We start from the raw sequence: 24,789 nt of genomic DNA, 5'->3' as shown, positions 1-24,789 counted from the left end.
TGGATAAAGGGCATGAGGGTAGCTCCGCAGTAGAGCGCTTGCCCAGAATGTGTAAGGCCCTCATGTCAATCCTCATTACAAGAAGAAAGACAGTTTTCGGGGGGGGGGGGGGGGGGGCCTCGGAACTCCTATTAGAAACATCTTCCTGTTTGCTAGCCTGGCTTTCAGTATAGCCTCACTTTTCTGCGTGGCAGAGCAGCTGTGAGCAAATCAGGGACAAGCAACCGGAAGAAAGGAAGTCACAAATGTGTCTAATTCCCCATCCAGGAGTGGCACTGTCAATTGTAGATGATTTAGTAAATGTAGACCTCACTGCTTCCCGTCCTCTTCCTGTATCACATACACCATCAAACTGTCCTTAATTATACTAATGGAAGCCATAATAAAAATATTGGCCGGGAATATTAAGAGACAGCCTTATTCTTTAAAGATTCAAATAGGACGCTGTTATGCCAAGTTATTAAGTACTGCCAAGATACTCTGTAAAATAAAATTCCTTAGTTATACTCAGTCATCATTTAACTTTTTATTTAACTGGCAACACTAACATAATTGTAAAATGGGTTTCTGTTTGATATTCTAAATCTGCCCCTCTGATATTTATTAACTTTTGCTAACAAACCCTTTCATAGATAGTAAATTTTAGCTCACTCTTGTTCAAATTCCTTAAATTCCAAACTAAAAACCTTAATTCATTAATACCAGCCAAGGGGCATTTAAACATATAGGACTGAAAAAAAAAATCAACTTTGTGAATTTTATATTACCAATTAAAGGATCAAAGCAGATCTCTATCACAAATCTTAGGAGTTTGAATTAATTAAATTTTCGATATAAAATCGTCGAAACTTGAGTCAGCATTTCTTACTGATTTACTAGAAAGACCATGTCCCAGGTCCCTGTCAGCAGGCATCCCAGCAGTCTCCTGGCTGCCACAAAGGAGGCAGCTTTGCTTTTATACATAAATAGAATTCGTCACGCTTCTTCCAATGCTTTGTGCTCCAGGAGCTGCGGCACAGTTTCCGGGAGAAAAGATAAAGAGTGTTAATCGCGTGCATTCTCTGTGCTGGTCTCGGCAAGTGTCTCTCGTCTCAGAAGGCTGAATTAGGAGAAAATAAATGGGTGTAGCGAGCCCGCACTTGCCCCCGGGTCTGTGTCCGATCGACAAGACTGTAAGGGGAGATGTCTTGATAACTGGCATCTAGGTCATCCTGAAGGAGTTGAGGATCAAGGTGCAGTGTAGGGGAGATGTGGGCCGGGGCTCACTGCCCTGCGTGTGCAGCTGGTAGGCACAGCTGTCATTTTAAACCCTTCTGAAACCGCAGCCAGCCAATCATCCCACGGAAACGCTCGGCGTTTCTGTTGTGGAACACGGATTTTCCCAAAACGTGGCCTTTGTAAGTCCCCGTGCCCCGTGGCCAACTGCAGACCTGTCCCAGGCATCCTGACCTCCGACTACACACTAGATGCTCTTCTCCCCCTGAGACCCACTGCCCTCTGAACCAACACCCCAGCCTCTCGATGACCTTCGGGACACTAGAAAGCAGGTTCTAGAGCACCCTGCCAGGGAACTCCTCAGCCTAAAGATGACATGATCGTGCATCAAACTCCTGCTGCGTGTGTCACCTGGATGTCAACTGAAACTTTCCAAACTCACTTTTGACCTAGTTGTTTTGTTTTGTTTTGTTTTGTTTTGTTTTGTTTTGTTTGGGGGAGGAGGGGGAGGGTTCTTTATCAATTTTATTTTTAGAATGTCAAGCATGAATATTGTATTCCCAACATTTCTTCTCCTTCCGTTTGCCAGTCCTGTGTCCCCTCAAATTTGACTTCGTCATTATTGTTACGTGTGTGTGTGTGTGTGTGTGTGTGTGCATGTGCGTGCGCGTGCGCGTGTGCGGGTGTGTGTGTGTGTGTGTGTGTGTGTGTGTGTGTGTGTGTGTGTGCGCGGGTGTGTGTGCGGGTGTGTGTGCGTGCGGGTGTGTGTGTGTGTCCTACTACGTCCATATAGTGTTGCTCCCATATGTGTTTGGGATTAGATAGCCTGACAGAGAGCTCATCCCTGAAGAAAACTGATATATTCATTCTCTGTCTCCCTCTCCCTCTCTCTCTCTCTCTCTCTCTCCCTCTTTTCCTCTCTCTCTCTCCCTCTCACCTTCTCCTGTCTGTCTCCCCGCCCACCCACCCCCATCTCAGTAGCTATTGGTTGCCTGTAACTCTTCATCTAGGTCCTTGTAAAATTCCCCCCATCCACGTTGGCACGTCACCTGGTGCTATCATTTCTGTCCCATCCATTTTAACTCTGTAGAGATGCTTCCCACCCGTGTGAGGCCAGGGTCTAAGGAGTGACTGTCCTGTGCCAGCCCAGACCACACCTCCTGCCTTGGACATGTGGGCTTCCACGTTTTTCTGGACACTAGAATTGTGTGCACAAGGAGACCTTTCCCTCGGTAGATTCGGAAGGCTGTGCTGCCTGATTCGAAGGTGCCCGTGTCTTCAGGACACTCGTGCCAACTGTAATCCTGGCACAGCAGAAGTAGAGGTAGGTGGATAATGAGTTTGCAACTAGGCTGGGCTACTTGTAAGTTCAAGGCCAGCCTAGGTCATACGATGAGACCCTGTCACAAAAGAAAAAAAGAAAAAAGGAAGCCCACATGTGTCAAGAAAGGAAGGAGGTGCTGTACACAGTATCTCTAATGCCCCTCCCCAACACCGTGGAGATGGTCTAATTACTGCCCAACTAGATATCACTGTTGCCGATCAAAGCCCAGCTTTGCCTTGAATGTGCATTAGTTTTGCACCAAGAAATCTCATGCCCCATATCGAGAGAGTGGGCTGCTCCCACTCCGATAGCCACCTTCAGAATCTAATGTCTCAAAAGGAAGGAAATAATGAAAAAATATGCATGGTTCATGTAACTTTCTCGTAATTACTCTTGAAGCAACTCAGTGGATATCTTAGGATGAGCCTGGACTTTGTTCTAATAGTTTAGTATATTACAAATTGCTGATGTGGAGGCAGAAATAAACAAATTTGAATCTACTCACACTCTGAGACTTTTCCCCTAACATTTTCCGGAAGCAAGTCAGACCATATAGCATTATGAAAGTCTGTTGAAATTTCACAGTGGACAAGAAAAGAGCAAATATTAAGGGTAGCTGATTCTTACTGAGTATGTCTTACAGACCAGCCTCCGTTCTAAAGATTGTACTTGGTGGACAGCAAGACAGCTTAGTGGAAAAGGGTACCTGCCCCCAAGCCTGATGACGTGAGGTCAAACGTCAGAACTCACGTGGTTGAGGGAAAGCCACAACTGTCCCATGTCATCCACTCACGTGGTTGAGGGAAAGCCACAACTGTTCCATGTCATCCTTTGACCTCCGTGTGTATTCTGTGGCTTGCACATGTACACATACATAGTAAACAAACATAATTTTTCCTAAGATTATTTGTTTATTCATTTTATGTGTGGGGATGTGTTGAGTACAGGTATGTCTGTATACTGCATGCACGCAGTGACTGTAGCGGCCAGAAGAGGGCATCAGCTCCCCTGGGACTGGACTCGAACCTGGGTCCTCTGGAAGAGCTGCAGTCCTCTTAACCTAGGCATCTCTCCAGCCCCAATAAATGTAATTTTTTTTTTTCGAGACAGGGTTTCTCTGTGTAGCTTTGGCACCTTTTCTGGAACTCACTCTGTAGTCCAGGCTGGCTCAAACTCACAGAGATCTGCCTGCCTCTGCCTCCTGAGTGCTAGGATTAAAGGCGTGCGCCACCACCATCCGGCAAATGTAATTTTTTTAAACAGCTGGAGAAATGGCTCAGCAGAAGACCTGAGCTTGGTTCCCAACACCCACATGCCAGCTCTCAGCCACCTGTAACTCCAGCTCCAGGGAAGCTAACACCCCCTTGTGGCCTCTGCAGACACCTTCACTCATATACACATACTCACCCAGAGATAGACACACCCAATTAAAAACAAAATAAATCTTTTGAAATGTTTAAAGATATACATATATTAAGTCTTGTTATCCTCCCAGCATCCTGAGAATATCTTTTGTCTTTGTCACCTTATAGTTAAAGATTCTGAGTCACCAGTTAACTTGTATTTAATAAGTGATGAACCCAAGATTCAAACCCAGGCAGAGAGGTCCACACCTCATTCCTATAGATGTGCAAATAACAAGCGAAATAACAAGAGAAAAGAGTCATAACCAGCCAAAAAGCTGCTCACAGTTATCATATAGTCAGGGAGATAGGAAAGACTAGAGAAGTCTTTCCAGTGGCACATTTTTTTTTTAAATAAACCCAACGTGATTGACCTCAGACTTGGTGACTGACTGTGCGTAGCTGGAGGGCCAGCTCTCAGACTGGGTAGAAATGTGTTCACAACTGTACCGTTGCTCTCAAAGGAACACGGTGTAATCACATTTCTCCTGGTCAATTGGCCATTTGCTACAGATCAGGCTTCTGAGATGTTCTTATTCTCACTTGATTCTGAGTCCTTTGGAGAACTATTTACCTTTAACACCTTCATGTGCTCAAGGCCTCTGGGTCTAACCTGACACTTCCTGATAGATGTCAGAGGCTGGAAAGGAGACCCAAAGACTGAAGAGGTTAGGACTTTCGTGTGACAGCGCCTTCACAGCCATAGAGCCCTCTTGCACTCGAAAGGTCCCTACTGACCACATGATTGGCTATGCTCCCCAACCAATGTGAGACGCCAGTAGAAACCATAACGTTATTGTAGCAAAAGCCTACAGTTGAAGTGCACACATTCACCACTTACACAAAGCATGAGATTTGAGATAGTACTCTAAGACTGATCACTGTGAAAGCAAGAAGACCTGGGTTCACACCTCCAGCACCCACGTGAAAGCTGGACACATTTGCACATACCTGTACTTCTAGCATTTGGGGCGGGGCGGGGGGGGGGGGGGGAGCAGAGGCAAGCGGATCCCAGAACCTCTCTGGTCAGCTATTTTAGCTGACTTTACAAGTTCCAGATTCAGTGAGAGCCCTTATCTCAAAAAATGAGCCCAAATTCTGTAGAGGAAGACCCGACATCAACCTCTGGCCTACACACACATACACCACACACACACACTCACAAAAGATTAAATAAAAATTTAAAAGAACATTACAGAGTAAGAATTGTTTCATTATAGTGTAACATAATCAGTATTAAAATTTTGCTGTTTCATTATTGAAATGTTTATGTTAGCTGGGCGGTGGTAGCGCACGCCTTTAATCCCAGCACTCGGGAGGCAGAGGCAGGTGGATCTCTGTGAGTTCAAGGCCAGCCTGGTCTAAAAAGCGAGCTCCAGGAAAGGCACAAAGCTACACAGAGAAACCCTGTCTCAGAAAAAAAAAAGTTTGTTAGGCTTATACTACATGTTTTTTTTTTTAATTTTTGAGATTATGATATAATTACATCATTTCCCTCCTTCCTTTCCACCCTCCAAATTCCTGTGAATTTCCCCCTTGCCCTCTTTCAAATTCATGGCCTCTTTTTCTTTAGTTGTTGTTGTTGGTGGTGGTGGTGGTGGTGGTGTGTGTGTGTGTGTGTGTGTGTGTGTGTGTGTGTGTCACCGATTGGTGAGCTCCTCCCTGGGGAAGACAGTTTCTCCTGATCTCAGGACTGCTGTTCCCTAGGGGTCTTTGTGTATGGCTGAGGCTTCCTGAGCCTTCCTTCCCCTTGTGTGTTAGCATGTCTATTGGCGACGTCCTAGTTCAGGTCATGTTTAGGCAGATCTGGTGGATAGACTTCATGTATGTGGCATCTCTGACATTTCTAGGAGACACAGTCTCACAGATGTTCTCATACGAAATCAGCGTCACCAAGTGTCTTGAGTTTTTGTGTATTTGACCCTGAAGAGATGAAAGGAATAGAGAAGGGGGGTGGGATGGGGAGAGAGAAAATATAAAACTAAGCTTGTTATCAAAAGACATCTTATTTAATGGATTCCATCTTTGCCAGCCTCGTTGAAATATTAAGTCACTTAAACTGTTTTCATCCTTTCCAGAAGAGCGTATTTGCATGGGGTCTAAAAGTATTCCTAAGAAAGTAGTGTTCGGGGGTTGCCTTCTACAAATGAATGGATTATCTCATTTTATCCCCGAAATTCCAAACAGACATTGTGCCAACACCATTTGCTTTTCTAGACTGTTACTGAGCAGCAATGATGGGCACAATGCTACATTCTTGGTGGAAGGAGGGGTGTTGTTTGTGTGGCTCTGTAGCAAAAGCAAAACCATAATTCCTGACAGTAATAACGACGTTGGTCGTGCGCTAAGTCGATGGAGAATGTGTTGGAGGGGTCTTTCATCTATCTGTCGGGCCCTTGCTTTATTTTAGGCTCAAGCGTATTGCCTGCAAGGGTAATTGTTTTTAAGAATGACTCTTGGTGGGGGCTGGAGACATGGCTCCACAGTGAAGAGCACTTGTTCTTCCGGAGGACCACGTTTGGTTCCTCACCCTCAGGGCAGCTCCAAACAGTCTTAACTCCTGTTCTAGGGGATCTGATGCCCTCTCCTGGCCTACACCTGCGCCAGCATGCACATGGTACACACATACTTGCAGGCAAAACATTTATACACATAAAATGTAAAATAAAATAAGAAAGAATAATGACTGACAGGTAGTGGAGTCCTCAACACCAAGCCAGAAAGAAAAAAAATATCACAGACTTAAAAATATCTCAGAGACTTGCTACCTCGGGTCGTAGTCTCTTAAGTCATTATGACTTAGCCTGTCCTTCATCCAGCCTTTGACAATGGGTTGCAGTTTATAAGCACTGTCTCATGGTGTGTTTTATTTCGCTTCTCCTCTCCCTCTGTGCACAAGGATTAGCTCTCCCCTAATATTTACATATGAATCTTTTTACAGTAGCAACCCAGCTCACAGATACTACCTGGCTACGGATCCGGTCACAGGAGATCTGTACGTTTCTGATACTAACACCCGCAGAATTTATCGCCCCAAATCCCTCACGGGCGCCAAAGACCTGACGAAGAACGCTGAAGTAGTTGCGGGGACCGGGGAGCAGTGCCTTCCTTTTGACGAGGCCAGGTGTGGGGACGGTGGCAAGGCCGTGGAGGCGACGCTCATGAGTCCCAAAGGTACCGGCACCCATCAATTTAGGCTTCTCTTTTGATTCTGTTTTTTTTATATAAAGGTAGAAAAATCCATGTGATTCCTGATTGTGTTTAATGCTGAGTCTAATGTTTTATCTCCAACTATGTTCTGGAAAACTACATCACATCTAGTGTCTTAAAGGCCATGTACCATGAAACTGAAAAGCTAAGTTCATTTTTTTTTTTTACAGTAGATAGAAGGTTCTTGACTTTTTAAAAACAAAAATCATCATACTTTTTTTTTTCAATTTTTCCAAGACTGAAGCTACCCCCTCTATATTATTCAGGTCACGTCCCTATTAAACTTCAGATTCCTTCATTGTCCGGGAATCTCCTTGTCACGAATGAGTCCCAGGCCTCCTTGAAAGCGTCACTAAGCAACCCTATTAGCTCTTACCCATTTTGGAGCTGTTCGGCTTTTGTTCCTATGCCATGGGAAAATCTGCCTGCGATGAGGAATTTGGGGAGGTAATGGGCTAAAATTCTATGTGATAAAAGCTCGGAAGGAGTAAAGATTGACTCCTTGCTCAAGCATTCTGCCATCCAGTACAATGGGTTTGGGTTTGGAAACTTTTTTATTTTCATTATAACTAGTGAGGATTATGTGAGCAAGAGCTGGAAAAAAAAAATATTTGCTGTACTGAATTATTCATAATGGCAAATTTCATTGTAACAAGGTCAGCTAAACACTAACCTCAGCTCAGCTCTGTCTTTGTTGGAAGAATGTCATGACTATAAGCCGGCGCTAACAGAATCTGAGCCTGTCTCTGTAATGTATGGCCTTCATTGGGACTGTAAATGTTATTTTGTATTTGAAGCATACAAGGACTATGCCTGTGAGGTTCATACGCTTGATAGAGATTCTGAGAGCTTTGGATTCTTTGTTGTGTTTATTTACATAAATGTGTTTGAATTGTAAATGCCTGTATGTGATTTTTTTTTTTCCTTTTCTTAAGATTTTACAATCAGCAATCTTTGGTTGGTTAATTGCTTGGTTGGTTGGTTTTTAGTTTTGGGGTTTTGGGTTTGTTTTTTTGTTTTGTTTTGTTTTGAGACAAGGTTTCTCTGTGTAGCCTTGGCTGTCCTGGAACTCACTCTGTAGACCAGGTTGGCCTCAAACTCATGAGATCTGCCTGCCTCTGCCTCCCAAGTGCTGGGATTAAAGGTGTGTGCCACCACACCCAGCTTTACAATCAGCAGTCTTACCTGCTACCTACCACCTGTTTTATTAACAAAGCTAAGTTTTGAATTTGTCACTGGGCCTAAGAATTCAATCAAGATTAATCATTTTTAAGGAAAAAATGATAACTCTTACTTCTCTTGGATAAAGGATTGGCGATTGATAAGAATGGACTGATCTACTTCGTTGATGGGACCATGATCAGAAAGGTGGATCAGAATGGAATCATATCAACCCTCCTGGGGTCCAATGACCTGACATCAGCCAGACCGTTAACCTGTGACACAAGCATGCACATCAGCCAGGTACTGCAGACATTAAGCCAAGCTATTTGTCTCGCTTCTGACTGACGTCAGTTTACTCTGTCAGTAGCCTGTGATGGTACCGTGTTCCGTTGCACTTATCAGGCGTGGGAGTGGTTATGATACAGCTGTTCTGTTTAAATGTACATCAGGAGCTACCAAAAGTTACCTTCTTTGGTAATTCTGCCTTTGATGAATTCGCTGAAATACAGAACAATTAGCACTGAGAAATGCTAAGCATGTGTAATAAAATTCCACTAAAGTAGCAGCATGGAGACACTCCAAAAAGAACCAAACAGCTTAAATCCCTAATCTTTTGATTGCATAGGCTGCTTGAGTACAAGAAAAAACACTACGATTAGTCCCAAGGGGCTTATGTTTAGAATTAGGAACTTAACTATTGGCCTGATTGAAAACACAATAGAATACTAATGTATTCATAACCTAGGAAGCCCTGGCATTTGGCTGTTATTACTACTACAAGGAGCATATGTGTTCATATCTCAGCGATATCTGTTGACTCACTGCGTAGAAGTTCATTTTCTGTTTGGCTATAAAAGGCTAATCTTTCCATGCACTGCATTTTTAAATAAGGTGTTATTTCCTACGTTTGTCTTCACTCAAAAATTGTAGGTTTGTTTTACCACGCTATGGAAAAAAAAAAAATTTAAAACAGTTTATTAAATTAAGGCTCATTTCCCTGAATGGTCGACTTTACTCTTCTAGCAAATGAACGGCCGTGTAGTAACTGACTAACCAGGTCGTTTCTTTCTTTATGAAGGTGCGTCTGGAATGGCCCACTGACCTCGCCATTAACCCTATGGATAACTCCATCTATGTCCTGGACAATAATGTAGTTTTACAGATCACCGAAAACCGTCAAGTCCGCATCGCTGCCGGACGGCCCATGCACTGCCAGGTCCCCGGAGTGGACTATCCGGTGGGGAAGCACGCAGTCCAGACCACACTGGAGTCCGCTACCGCCATCGCCCTGTCCTACAGTGGCGTCCTGTACATCACCGAGACCGACGAGAAGAAAATCAACCGGATACGGCAGGTCACGACAGACGGGGAAATCTCCTTGGTGGCGGGGATACCTTCGGAGTGTGACTGCAAAAATGACGCCAACTGTGACTGCTACCAGAGCGGAGACGGCTATGCCAAAGACGCCAAACTCAACGCGCCGTCCTCCCTCGCTGCCTCGCCGGACGGTACGCTGTACATTGCGGACCTGGGAAACATCCGGATCCGGGCCGTGTCCAAGAATAAGCCTTTACTTAACTCCATGAACTTTTACGAAGTGGCCTCTCCGACCGACCAAGAACTCTATATCTTCGACATCAACGGCACTCACCAGTACACTGTGAGCCTGGTCACCGGTGACTACCTGTATAATTTTAGCTACAGCAATGACAATGACATCACCGCTGTCACAGACAGCAATGGCAATACCCTCCGAATACGCAGGGATCCCAATCGGATGCCTGTCCGGGTGGTGTCTCCGGATAACCAAGTGATATGGTTGACCATAGGCACCAATGGATGTCTGAAAAGCATGACTGCTCAAGGACTGGAACTCGTTTTGTTTACTTACCATGGCAACAGCGGGCTCCTAGCCACCAAAAGTGACGAGACTGGGTGGACAACATTTTTTGAGTAAGTCAATGAAACTTTTACTCTAATTATAGAATATCGATAACATGATAGAGTCTGTGATAATAATACATGCTTGAGTTCTGAAGGGAACTATATTATTGAGGTCCTAAAGTTTCATAATTTTTATATCCCTCTTTTAAAAAAAAAGACAAAATTATGAAAATTAGATGCAGAGCTTTGGAAGAGACCCATACATGCGAAACCCCTCGGAGATTAAATTTCATTTAGCTCCGTGGTAAATTTACCTCTCCTTAGGAACTGACATTTCACTCCTCGTACACTTAGCAGATTAGCGACAGACCTTTCAAAGAACAATCCGTAGCTTTAGTTTTAGGCCTAAACCCTCTGGGTTTGGATTTGCCTGGCTGATAAAACTGGCTGTGGTCGGAGCTTTCCTTGAAGAAAAACTTTGAAAATCACTTCCAGTGGACTTGGCTGGTTACCTCAGTACTGCAAATGTTATTCTTATCAAATAAGAGGGCTTAGCTTTGCGTAGTCAGGTACTGGAGAAGATAAACCACACTTTAAAGGACTTTGCAACCCAAGGCAAAGCAGGACGTTGACCACACCGTTTGAAAGCACGTGAGGAGGTCAGGGGGCTTCTGAAGCCGGGGGGCGTCTGTGTGGAGAAGTGGCCCAGGTGATACGCTCTCCGGTCACATTTTGCGAGGTCGGGGAGAGTGGACCGGAAATTAGCTGTTGTATATTTTAGGGTGTGTGTACCTTAGCGTGAGTGCCTGGGTTAAGCCGTTTTCGATGGCTTGTTCACTTGACTAACTAACGTTGCACAAGCTAGGAGGGGAAATTAGATGACGTGCTGACAAATGCAAACTAGGCCTCGGGACGCATATTCTGAGTCCTTTAGTGTGCTTCCTCACAGTGATATGCTGGAGCAGAAGCATTCTCTCCAAGAACACGCCACTAAAATTACAATACAAGTCAGTAGAAAAAGTCACTCGGTACACAAATATTTTCTGTACAACGTCTCTGGAATGGCTCCTACACAGAAAGCTTAGTTCCCCTGTAGTGGGAACGGCTTGTCTTTTCTTGACAGGTTCCCTTTTAATAAAGCACATGTTCCCCCAGCAGCATGGTTTTGTCGGAGGAACAAACCTTTTCAGTGGAATTACATTAAAATTCTGTTCTTAGCATGCCTTTCCCTCATTTCAGGATCGCACTAGGAAAGGAATAAATTGGAAGTTAATGGAAGGCACTTCCTTTGGCGGGGCTTTCAAAGTGATGGCAGGCTGTGTCAGCCGAAGAGGGAGAAGGCACAGAGAGAAAGAGCAGCCGTCAGATAGGCCTGGGCAGGAAAGCGCTCCTCATTAGAAGATCTTCAGCCATGGCGGTGCCTCGGGGAGGGCCCCGCTTTAGTTGAAAGCAGGGAGAGAAAAGCAGGGCTAAGTGTGCCGTACTGTCTTAAGGCTCGAGCTCTGCTCTGTGGGCCGTTTTTGAACATGTCCTTGTTCGGTCCAGAAACTGATACTGCACAGTTCTCCATGTGGTGACTACCAACAGACGAGCTGGAAGCCCATAGGATCGTTTACTGAATGCCTCCAAATTCACTCAAGCCTGGGCAACCAGAGAAATGGGTTCACTCCATCAGCGGGGTAGATGTGGGACAGTTTAAAAAAAAAAAAAAATTGGACTTTTTTTAAGAAATGATAGTGACACAAAGAATACATACTCTTCTATAATATATATATACATATATGCATATATGTGTGTATATACACATATGTATGTGTGTATATATACATATATCTATGTGTATGTATATATGTATTTAACTATAACCGCACACAAACTCTCTCAGGTGTATTTTAAAAGTATATTAGACCTAACAGTATTTGCAAATTACTTTTGTAATAAAATTAACAGAAGTATTGATTTAAAAAAAAAAACAATAACATGTGTGTATAATCCCAGCACTCGGGAGGATGAAGCAGGCTGTGGACCCAGAGTCTGAGGCCAGCCTGGACAGACACAGTGGGTTAAAAGCCAGAATGAGCTCTATAGCAAAACCTCATCTCAAATTTTTAACTTTCAAAATCAATGTATTGTTTATCTTCCTCTACATGTTTTCAGCAAAATTAGAATTTTCAAAACTGCCAAGAAGCGTGTATACTTTTTGAAAAGGTACAGAAAAGTAGAGTAGCTACCCTAAGGAATTCGGAATCTCTAGGTCTGAATGAGATAGTTTTTATTGTTGTTATTCTGTACGTGCTTGCAAAAGAGGCCGCTTCTTCCAAGGGTCAGAACCTGCAAAGGCCCTTTTCCAAGGCCTGAGCACAGAAGGGAAGCTTGTCCTCTTGGGGCAGGCCTCCGGGACCCAGTCTCATAGAACATCCCATTTTGTCTGTGATCCTTGGAGGTGAGCAATGGGCAAACCTAGCCCCCGCTTCCACTCACGGGAGCCTTGACCACGGTTTCTTACTGCACCCTGACCTTCACAAACAATTGCTGCCAGTGCCCCTAGTAGATAGGATGGGACCTCTGAGTCCCTGACCAGATGATGCAGTTTGTTTTTAGAGTGCTGGGACCTTTCTCAGCCCATCTCCGGGCTATCGTGGGCCAAGCCACTGGAGGGACCGTATGATCTGCACTTGGCCCAACCAGGGCCATAAGTATGTGCTATTTATGAATTACCCAGGTAGGAGTGGTTGGCCCAGCTCCGTCCATCTCTGACTCCAACGTTGACCTTGGCTGTCTGCTAGCTGTTCCTCGCTGGGCCGGCATTAACCACCCTCTGACCTTGTAGGTGCCTCAAGTGCTGTTCATAACACTAAAAGTCTCTTTGTTCTCAAAGTCACACGATCGGCTGGTGGCTTTGCCACGGCAGGGTTAACTCCGTCCCAGCCAAGATAGGGCTGAAGTCTTTGACTGTTAACTCACATTGAACTGCTTGTCTGCAGCATAGTCTGGGATGGTCTTTTCTTGTTAGCAGCCATCCTTACACTTACCATTTAGTCTGTCACAGTGAGCCCCACAGAGAGCGAGGATATATGAAAGGACAATAGTGAATGTCCTACATGTGTTCCTCAAGGGACTCGGGGAGCCAGCCTGCCTGCAATTACGAGCCCAGAGCCCCATCCCTCCTCATCTTTCCAGCTTGCCTATCTCATACCCAACTCTAGGGCTTCTTCCTCATCTTCCTCATGGTCACAGCTGTGACCATTTTAACCCTTCCTCTTCCTCTAGACACCAGCCTGTGTCCTAACTATAATGCACGTGGGCGACTCGGCAGTTTTCCTCATGGACCCTTTCCCTTACAGCTACAGAGAGCTGGCTCCCCGTGCTTTTGTAGTTATTAGTGAACTGACGTCCTGGTAATATTCTGCTTCATGTGCTTGTAGCCCTGTGTGTCTAAGGCAGACACAGAAAGACACTCGGTGAGTTCACAAAGGAAAGGGTGGGATGGCTTTGACGGTGGTCGGGGTTTTACCAAAACCGCAAGGAGATTGTAACAGGACACACACACACACACACACACACACACACACACACACACACAGTCATCCCCAAGTGAGAAACACCTGTCTTCTGTGACTTTCACCACACCGGTCCCTTAAGCTGGTGGACGGCCTCTAATCATCTTTTGGCATAAATACCTTCCGTAAGAAATGGCAGTTTTCAGTCCAAATCCCCACTTCTTCGTGGCCAGATTCTCAGCTAGCCCGGTATCTAAAAAAGGTTTTGGAAATTAAAGCTTTTATCAAATAGAAACAGATGGAAGACCTGGAATCAATCGATTTGCCTACTGTAAAAATATGGTTACCAGAGTTCCTGCCAAAGACATTTTAAAGGAGAGTGAGTTCAAATTACTTACCTTGAGTGTTTTCGTTTTATCGTTTTGTTGTTGTTGTTGATATAAACTTTAGTATGCCATTAGCATTTTTGCAGTACTGGTGTGAGTACAAAGAAAATGGGAAAATATTTTTTTTTAATGCAATCTGTTGTGTCCGTGGCTCCCGCGACTCATGGAATGTTGCTGTGCACACACCACGCTTTTCATTGAAGAAAGATTGGAGGCAGACGCCAATGATGTAGTAGAGTGAATATTCATTTATTGAGTAGAGTCTGATAAAAACCTAGCTCCCCGAAGCTCCTTTGGAAAAAAAATTACTGTATAAATGATCTCCTGCTCTCGGGGATGGTTCAAACCCCTGCACCAGTCATTAATACAGAAAATGTCTATATTTCCCATTTTTCTTGTCCATCTTTTGATGTTTACCCAATAGTACTTGTTTCCTCGTTTTCTTTTTCTTTATAAAATAAGAGCATCCTCAGTTGTCTTGTTGTTCAAATAAGTGAATGAGAAAAACAGAGACTTCATATTGGTAGCGTTTTATTCTGAAATACTGCTTTTCAGGAAGGCAGCAAGAACTGTATATACAACTGGTTATGGTGATGTACCGTACATCCCGGTGATCAGGAGGCAGAGGCAGGAGAATTAGGAGTTTAAGGTACACCAGTCTGGGGTACACCCAAAGTTCAAGAGCAGCTCGAACTACATAGCAAGGTCCTGTCTCACAAAAGCAGGGGCTAGGGATAAACTCATTGAAAGATTGCTTTGCAAACCACGATAGGCTTTGGGATCCTTGCCTGCGTGGCAGAGAACAAAGGAAAATTAAAAAGAAAGCTCTCCTCCAACTGAGCAGATACCCAGGGGGAAGAAGGTGGCCCCTCCCCTGCCATTGTGAAGAAATAGGAAGCCAAAAGTTCTGACTCCTCTGTTTGTGAAAAGGCCTAGGGACCTCGGCGCTGGACAAGACATCCAACCCAGAAGAGATCTCACATGCTTTGTCAAATGTCCCCCGGTACATCAGGCTGCAGCAACAAAGAGCCATCCTCTAGAAGCAGCTCAAATACCTCCTGCCAATCACTGGTTCCTCAGGTCCTGGACCAGCAAACAGCTACCCAGCCCCTTCAGCTCTCTGGCAGCACCAGGCCGGAGACAAGGGAGGGGGTGTGGGGGGAGCAAGGCTGTTGGCCCCTGCTGAGAAGAAAGCTGCTGGGTAAGGGGACGTCCCCACCAAGAAACCCCCTGCCCTTTGAGCAAGGGTCAATCCAGTCACCACCTTGGTGGAGAACAAGAAGGCTCAGGTGGTGGTGATTGCCCACGATGTAGATCCGATGGAGCTGCCGGTCTTCCTGCTTGCCCTATGGCACGAGATGGCGGTCCTCTGTCGCAACCTCAAGAGGAAAGCCAGGCTAGGGCAGCTGGGGCGCAGGAAGACATGCACCACTGTGGCCTTCACAAAGGTTGACTCTGTGTGCTCTGGCTAAGCTGGCGGAAGCTGTCGGGCCCAATCGCAATGACGGATACATTGAGATCCACCACCACTGGGGAGGCAATGTGTTGGGTCCAGAGTCTGTGGCTCACATCGCCAAGCTGGAAAAGGCAAAGGCCAAAGAACTCACCACTAACCTGCATTATATGTACACCATGAAGTTTTCTGTGCATAAATATAATTAGAAAATTATCCTCCAAAAAAAGAAAAATAAATAAAAAGAAAGCGAACATTTTTCCATTCCAGTGCAAGCACAGTATGTTGTACCAGGTACCAGAGAGGATGGGGGCAGAGGGTGGGCGGTGCTGATTCCCTACTTGAAGTTCTCATCAGCACCAATAAGATAGGCAAGTGCCTCTAATTTAAGGTACATAGATGGTTTTGTAAGCATAAGAGCCTTCATTTCCAAAACAAGACTTGTAGTGGTTTCTCTCCATGGTACTCGTGGGTCATTCTGTCCCTATTGTGACTGTTATAAAAAAAAAATTAGCTGGTAGAGTACAGCATCTGATGGCTTTTGCTCAGCCTTGATGTCTCAGGGGTTGAATAATTATCTCTGAGTGTCTGAGTGGTTGCCTATGCCTTCTCCTGACTTGCTGGACAGCACAAAATAGGCCCGCTCACTGTGTGACTCTTCTCTAAAAAGCCTAATTACATGTCTTTGATTTTTTTTTGGTTTGTTTTTTGGTTTTGTGGTGGTTGTTTTTCAGACAGGATCTTTCTCTGTAATCCAGGCTGCCCTGGAAATGGCTCCGTAAACCATACTGGCCTCGAACTCACAGAGATCTGCCCGTCTCTGCCTCCCGGGTGCTGGGATTAAAGGCATGCACCGCTGCCACCCAGCAACATATCCTACTCTTTAAAAACAATTACCCTGGACTATGATTTCTTAGCTAAAGTCATTCCAGAGGGACCACAAAGATCTCACCTGCTGAAAATGTATTATTGAAAAAGCTCATACCCAAAGTGAAACCATAGTTCTTGCACTTGAGTGCACACAGAAGCAAGCCCGGTGTATGGAATTGGGCGATGGAATAAATTATTTACTAGTAAATGACATTTCACAGCTCTCTGCTTGCTTGCCCACATAAAATACAAGGGTTTGGGCATATCTAAAGGCGCTTCTTCTGGCTAAAGAAGAAGAAAACGTACAGACAAAGCTATGAATTCTAACTGATATGCACATGCATATCAGCAAGTTAGTGGCAATTTTCCTGTCTTGGGAGTTTGGATATTTGGAGCTGTGTGTTTGCAGAGCTGTGTGATCTTTTGTGAGCTATATTCAGATTTACAGAGCAAATAAATGAGTTTCAGTGTTTGCCCATTTCTGTAGGTATCTATGGGTCTCCAGCTCCTCATTTGGGTTTTTTATTGTCCCTCATTCAAGCTTTGCAATTTCAGAATGAGCTTCTGCACCATTTCTTTATAATGAACCTAACTCTGTGCCCATGGCACAGACCCACAACCCTCCCCACCCCCCACCTATTCTGATACCCTGGGAGAGTACAGGAGAAGGGACCTCACAGAAGAGAGGGGTATAAATGCCAGCTAGGGTACCCTTAGGGCACTTTCTAATCCAAAGCAGTATACAGAAGACACAAATAAAGTAGGAAAACTCAAGGATAATTATTCCAAATTAGGAATGGTGCGTCCTTGCTTGTTGACATGGAATCACCCAACAGTAGTGCCCTGCTGTGTTCTTACACAGGCGTCCCTCTGATCGCGACTGACTGACTGAGGTAGGAACTGATTAGAGGTAGCTTCCACCTGACAGAATTGAGGATCAGCCCTCCTTTGAAAAGCATCTGACAAACTACAGGTCGTTGTTATTTCTGCCCGCAAACTGCATTAACAATTAAGTCCCCATTTTACAAATAATGCAGCTTACAATGGACGGCTCTCAGCCTCCCTTCGATATTCCCCCCAGTCTTTCTTCCTTGGTGAAAGACAGCCTGTAGGAACTCAGGGCCGACTGTGGAGCGATTTCCTCAGCAGGTCACTGGAAATCATGGGGAAATTCTAACTCTGTTTCCCATTGTTTGCTGTTCTGTTTAATTCCCTAATCGTTTTGCCCGTATCAGGAAGTCAGTGAGAACTATGTAGACAGTTGAATATAGTCACTATGGTACATTTCAAACATTCACCTGAACGCTATAAAGGCAATACTTCCATCAATATTTGATTTATTCCAACTCCTTTCTGTAGTCTAGATTAAAAAAAAAACCAGCAAGAACAGTAACTAGTTTTTCAGTCGGGCACATCGGCTCTAATGTGGAGACGTGTCCTTGCAGCAAAGTTACAGTAACTCTTTCAGTGTGATCCACTTAGCAAATTAATGTTCTTGAGATGCTAAATTACTCCATAATGGCTCAAAAAATGAGTAATTCAGCCTCTAAATGTGGACTTCCCTCTTTAAAGCAACTGTCTGCGTTGGAGGTGCTCTGATAGCCTCATACGGCACTTCGTCAGCTTCCCCTGCGAAGCAATTATCAGATAATTTACCTGAAGACCTCTAAGACAGACACTGGCTGCTCTAAACGTCGTTCGAGAAGAGACTCTCACGTGGACAGATCAGGATAGCGTTCCCTTTTCCCTGTCACAGAGCTACAGATTGACAATTGAGAGTTTTCTGGAATTGTGCATCGTCTCCAACTCCTTTTTTTTTTTTTTTTGCTTTTTCGAGACAGGGTTTCTCTGTGTAGCTTTGGTGCCTGTCCTGGATCTCACTCTGTAGACCAGGCTGACCTCGAACTCACAGAGATCCGCCTGGCTCTGCCTCCCGAGTGCTGGGATTAAAGGCGTGCGCCACCACCGCCCGGCTCCAACTCCTTTTTGAGGTGGTAAAATGAAGGCCCATGTAGAAGCCCTCGTTCCTTCCTCCTCGCCCTTCAGCTTTCCCAGTGAAGTATGGCGGATAGCGAAGGCCTCTTGTTTATATGTCTGGGCCTGGGAGTCATTTCCGGATGTCTAGAGCCAGTGAGGACATCTCACTTCCCTCCTGAACTCTGACCTAAGATCAATCCTAAGAAAGAGATTAATTAACCGGGCATCACCCACGTGCTTTTAGTTCCTCACAGCGTCCCTCCGGCCTGTCATTATTACCGCATCATGTAAACCCACCTACTCAATGCATGTCAAAACAGATTTCTCAGACTTCAAGTTCATCCCAAAGTTTGGTCAGCCTATGCATCTGAGTTGGGGGCACACAGAGGGAGAGGGAAGGGGGGAGGGAGGGAGGGAGAGAGAAAGGGAGAGAGAGAGAGAGAGAGAGAGAGAGAGAGAGAGAGAGAGAGAGAGAGAGGTAGGGAGGGAGGGAGGGAGGGAGGGAGGGAGAGAGAGAGAGAGAGAGAGAGAGAGAGAGAGAGAGAGAGAGAGAGAGGGGGGGAGAGAGAGAAAGAAATGCTGATGTAAAGAAATACTACCTTGGGCCAGCAAGATGGCTCAGCAGGTAAAGGTGTTTGCTACCCAAGTCTGAGGAGCCGATACTTGGAGCCCGTGTATAGGTAGAAGGAAAAGAATGATTCTACAAAGCCATCCTATGACCTCCACACGTGTGCCACGGCGTGAGTGCTCATACATAGACAAAAATCATCTTTATTTTTATTTCTTATTAATAAGAAATATCACTTTCCAGGTCTACCTAGAAAAGGATTTGTTTTCTCCCCCATTTAAGTATATGGTAAAGAAGGAAGTCTGATATAAATTAAGATCTTTTTTCTTCATAACTAGGCCTTTTGATTAAAATGTATATAAAAATCAAAGACTAAAAAGTGTTGGTTTTTAAATAGGAAGTAGATTGATTAATTTAAGCATGTAACAAATGTTAGTCTAGCATCAGATGAAAGAAAGACCTTGTTCTATGTCAAACCCGAAAAGAAAGAGTTAGGTCCTTATCAAGGCAGACATACAGGGAAAAGACACTTTCCTCCAAGAAGATGCTGTAGTAATAAACCCAAAATTCGAAGAATGTTGTAATGTGGAGAAGCAACATGGCCCTCTAATACATCTATCAACATGAATCTAAATGCATCAGACTGTTCCTATAGAAACCAAAAAGCATGGAGGATGGCTAACTGAAAACCTAAAGGAAGGCCACATATATGCAGCGATTATTTCTAATTTAGAATAAGTGAGATGGGTTATGACCAGCAGTTTCTCTTCACATACATATCTGTGATGTGCCTAGTCAATAAAAGATCATTTCGTTTATATGCTACTGGTTTAATTTTAACATAATTTTTAAGGTATATCTCACAAAGATATCCCCTCACCCACAGTTAGTCCCACATGGGTGTGTCCCACTTGACCCTACCCTCTGGGAGACCATTTTAAAAGAGTAGTTAAGCCATCTCCAGGAAAAGGAAACATTCCCAAATGCTGCGTTACAACAGCAATGTGGTTAGCAAACTGTTAAATAGTTCAAGTCTCTGAGGCTCCAGTGAGGTGAGAATTTTGTCCACGCCCTTCGGTCAGGGAACGTTTCGCACTTAGCCACTCCTTTCCGGGCATCGTTCACATATTCCTTCTACATGAATGATGGCAGGTGCTAGAGAATAGGCAAGTTCGGCATCCGCTAGGCTCTGAACAGATGAGAAATACTTGCAAGTGTGTTAAGTGCTAAGACAGTGTTATTCAGCAGGCAGTGCGGGCAACCAGGATGCTCATCCAAGTCAGACTGGAAACAAGAGTAGACAAGATACACATCTCAGTGAAGCGACGTCTGAAGGTACAGATAAACGTTAGCAGGAGGTGGTGGAGCGGTAGACCCGGCCTAAGCCTTGACTGGGCAGGCCGAGCATGGCAGGATTCGAACTAGCGTGCTTCTGCTCAAGTAGGGCTTAAGTGACATGCTAAGGATTTGGACCACTTGGGGAATCTTCCACCCTGGGTAGAAAAGGTGCACTTTGGGGAATTTAGCAGGGAAGCCACATGGTCAGTTTGGTGACCGTGTAAGCATGGGCTTAAGGGAGAAGAGTAGAAGGTACAGGGAGAAATAGAAAGTTAGGAATAAGAAGTGAAGGGCTGAATCCAGACTAGGTACTAATCACAAATTGAAATGAATTAATCATCAGGAGATGAATAAATGGGAGAATTCGCCAAGAGCTCCCTGTTTTCCCAACATGGTTGGCAAAGTAGGTAGGAAAACACCAGAAATACACAGGGCGTTCAGATTTGGAAGTTATGAATGTAAGTCCCCGTGGTACTGTGTTACATGTGACGAAACATCTGGAGACTTGTGTGTTATTGAACACCTTTATCTCAATTCTTGGAAGACTGAGCCAAGAAGACCAGTAGTTCAAGACCAGCCACAGGAAGTTAGCTAAACATAGTCTTAAAAATAATAATAAAAGAAGGAGGAAGAAATAATACTGGTTAGATCTTAGGGGAAAACCAGCTCTTGAGATGCAGATGTGATTATGGGAGCTACTAACAGAAGTAAACTTGGAGTGAATGAAATGACAGTGAAAAGGAATGTAGAAGGTCTGGTTACCAGTGGCAGGGCAGTTTGCTGTGAATCATGACGTGCCAGTCTGAACTTCCCTGTAGAAGTAAGGTAGGAAACACTCAAGGATCCACCTTCTGGAGACCCGATTCAAATCTCCTCTCCTTGTACATGATATCACTTTCTGTGTTTCTTTAATGTGTGTGTGTGCACGCATGTTCACATATGTGCACACAGGTACAGAGGTCAGAGAACACCTTTCAGAGTCATGCCTCAGGAGGCGCCATCCACTCTTTCTTTTTGAGACAGAGCCTCCTATTGCCAAGTCTACCCAAGTAGACCAGGCTGGCCAGCCAGCCCCAGAGTTCTGCCTGTCTCTACTCCTCCAGCACGCTGGTTACAAGCATAGCAACACCTAGCTTTGTTGGCCTGGGATTGAACTGGAGTCCTCATGCCCGCCTGGCAAGCACTCCACCAATTGAACTAGCTCCCCAGCCCTGTTCTCCAATTCTCCTTGGTACTCCTCGTCTGCCTGAGGCCCACAGTTTCTCTTCCCTTCTGAAACTGAACAGTATTCATTTTCCCCTCTCAGAGCTGGTGAACAGACATCACATTAGTCTCAGCGGCCCCTTGTTTTTTACATTCTGAGTCTACCCACTTACTGAACAGTGATGTTCTAAATAGTAAAGTAAACGACAGTCTACTGCTATTGTTTATCTTTGCATGCATTGATTCTCACCTGGGTTTTCCGAGCCATTGATGTGTCGTTGGTTCCCTGTGACTTTTTTTTTTTTCTGTTCTCTACTTGCCCCCTTCTCCTCCTCCTTCCTTTACCTTATTATGCCCCCTGTGAAAAAGCTGTGGTTGAATGGGAAAGGCTCTGGACTAGAGTAAAAACCTTGACTCCAGGACCAGTTTCCAACTGTGATGTTTGGCAAGCCACAGAACCACCCTTATTTATGAAATGAAAGGTTCCTTAGTAATGAAAAAATTCCTTCTTACTGGAACAAATCTGTGATTCTACCATTCTTCCAATTTCTCTTGGCCTCTGTTAACGCTTATCCCATAAGAAACATTTACTAAAAGCTACCAGATTTCCTTTGCTGAAACAATGATACATATTGCATCTCTGTTGAAAGGAGAATCTTATGTGTTATTATGCTGGTGATAACAACAACCACTCAGTGATAAACGAAATTTCTTTGTAAATTGAATACTTACCTTCAGAAAGTTTTCTCCTGATCCCTTTTCCTCACACACATCCATTTCCTGGGCATTGGGTCCGTGTGTGTGTGTGTGTGTGTGTGTGTGTGTGTGTGTGTGTGTGTGTAAGAACAAGAATACAAAGAGAACAAAAGAGGATGAGTTTGCCCTCTGCCCACTTCTAGAACTGTTGGAATACATCCAGGATGATGAAGGCATATAGAGAGCAAAAATTCCTCATGATGAACTGTCTAGCAATTCTACATTTCAAAACCTCCATAAGTGTCCATGTTCCTCAGCCAGTGCACAGTTTGAAAAGGTGGGAGGGGACTGCACAGAAGCCTTTGAACCCCTAAGGGAGCTATTTCTGGACCTCCCTGGTTAGATGACTGTGTCTCAAGGCCGGTGCATTAGCACTCTGTCGGTTCTCCTCTACAGGTTAGGACTATGCAGAGAAAGAGGCATTGGGTCACCTTTCTTGAGTTTGATTCTTGAAAAAACAGAATGGCTCCTGAGGCCATCTCTCACTGTGCTCCATGTTCCAAAGGGCCAGGCCTGAGGTACCAGAGGAAAGGATGCTGTCGTCCATCTCCTCTGAACTCATGTAATCTGGAGAGTTCAGGGCAAGGAGAGAAGGCAGAGTGTCTGCAGGCCGCTGCCCTTGCTGGTTTCATGGAACAAGCACAGGTTAGACCCTGGCCCTTACAAGAGACCTCCTAAGGAAACTCAACCAAGCAAAGAAACTGAAACTGGTGTAGCCCACCCTCTCCTGTCTGTTCACATCCCTGTCTCAAGGTCCTCTCAGCCCTTGAAAGAAAAGTCATGGAGAAACAAAACAGTGCGTTCTTGGGTCTTTCTTTTTCTCTTCCCCTGTCACGTTGACAATAGGTACATATGAGAAGGCCCTGTCACCTTGAAGTCATGAGTCCTCTGCTTATCATGATGTTAGCTGCTTTTTCTAATCTCTTCCCAACTTTTGAGGATTTCCTGTGGGCAACATTGCTGTTGGCTTGAGAAGAAATAATAATTCATCTCGGAGATAATTGTTTAAAAAAATACTTATATGTAAAATCTTGGGCTTAATGTTACAAATCATATTATTAACATCAGAATGCCAAAGCAGCCCACCATCCAAGTATAGATGGGTCCTGTTCTGATTTTGCTGTTGGTTCACATGTCCTTCATCGGGACTGAGAATCAAGGAGTGACTCCTGCATTCTCTTTCAGTTCTGATGGGGTGGTAATTGTATCACTTACCATAGTGGTGGATAAGTTGTACTAAATTAGCATTATATAGAGAAAATTGTCATAGCAGGTGGCAACAATGAGTAGATTTTCTTGTTTTTGTTTTCATTTGCCTCATGTGAAAGGAAATTTAAGCTAACAGATGTAGAAGATGGACAGTGAAACACAGGGCCCATGAGTCTTTCAGGGAAAGCTTACTGTGATTCAAGTCTAGGAGCCAATCCATATACCTACTGAGAAATGGAACAGGCTAATAGTAGAAGATTCTAGGAAGATGAGAAAGCCCATCTCTGACTATACTTGAACATTCTACTAAAGAACCCATTAACAGAAGCACTGAAGTCAAGCAAGTTCTAAAGTTTTGGAAAACTGCAAATGGTTTCCACTTGAGTAATTTACCATATCACAAGTCTATTGGCATAGAGTTGTTGAGAGGATCGCTTAGTCAGCATTTCTCTCAAGTGGCAATCTACTGAAGATATTTACGCATAGGAGTATTATAATCATAGCGTTCCAGATATTTACCAGTAAGTGTGGGGAGAGGCAGGTAGACCAGTTGTCCAAGTCCGGGGCAGCTGTGGGAATGGGAGAGTAAGTATGTGAAATTATGAAGGAAAAATGAAGAGCTGCGCACTTCACGTCTGTAAATGGAAAGGAGAGAGATTTCATCTCAGGATAAGAACTGGGGATGACTGAGGTTATGACTCTGAGGCATTTACTAATAATCTTGCTGCGTAGGAAACATAAAAAGAGTTTTGAAAATGCTCTCCAAAAGCTAAAGTAGCAAGTCTAGGCAAAAATGCAATCAAAATTAAAGTCAAATAAATAGATAACCATAAAAAGGGTACCCCATTGCTGCTGGAGCAAAAGGTCGGTAAGAGCCTGAGGGAGAGTGTCTTTTCCAAGCTGAGTCCTTTGTGAAGAGGGGTCAGCTGGGAGCAGAAAAGAATGTGCTGTGTGATGAAGCTGGAGCGAGGAGGCTACCAGATGAGTGGAGCAGTGAGCATGAAGTTGATGTTCTATTCAAATTCCCTAGAGCCTATTGCATTGTAAATTCAAAGGGCTAATAAAAGAAAAGCTACATCTCTAATATACGAACGAGTTGGGGAGGTCTAGTGCAGCGAGGCCAAGCCACTAACATTAAGCAGAACTGCAAAGCTGCACGTAGCCGGGGCAGTGTCCGGCAGTCTGTGGATTAGATGGAAAGGTCTCTGATCTCTCAGAGCGTTCCAGTGGGTTATTGCTGCTACATTGCCTGAAAATTAGTTTTTTTTTTTTTTTTTTTTTTTTGAGAACTGATTCTTTTGTTTCAACTCCTTACCCAGAATCCTCTGG

General features: G+C 44.4%; 1 protein-coding gene across 1 annotated transcript in view; it reads left to right on the top strand.

The window, feature by feature from the left end:
- The window catches only part of Tenm3 (teneurin transmembrane protein 3), a 181,138-nt gene that overhangs the window by 134,366 nt on the left and 21,983 nt on the right, over positions 1 to 24,789 (top strand). The window contains exons 18-20 of the mRNA XM_059244770.1: positions 6,884 to 7,116; positions 8,462 to 8,616; positions 9,395 to 10,269. Coding sequence (XP_059100753.1) covers positions 6,884 to 7,116; positions 8,462 to 8,616; positions 9,395 to 10,269 — 1,263 coding nt within the window. The remainder of the gene's footprint in view (positions 1 to 6,883; positions 7,117 to 8,461; positions 8,617 to 9,394; positions 10,270 to 24,789) is intronic.

This window comes from Peromyscus eremicus, chromosome 17 (genome assembly GCF_949786415.1).
Source record: "Peromyscus eremicus chromosome 17, PerEre_H2_v1, whole genome shotgun sequence".
NCBI classification, from domain to species: domain Eukaryota; kingdom Metazoa; phylum Chordata; class Mammalia; order Rodentia; family Cricetidae; genus Peromyscus; species Peromyscus eremicus.
Note: the sequence above shows the minus strand (reverse complement) of the source record. Positions and strands in the feature narration are given on the sequence as shown.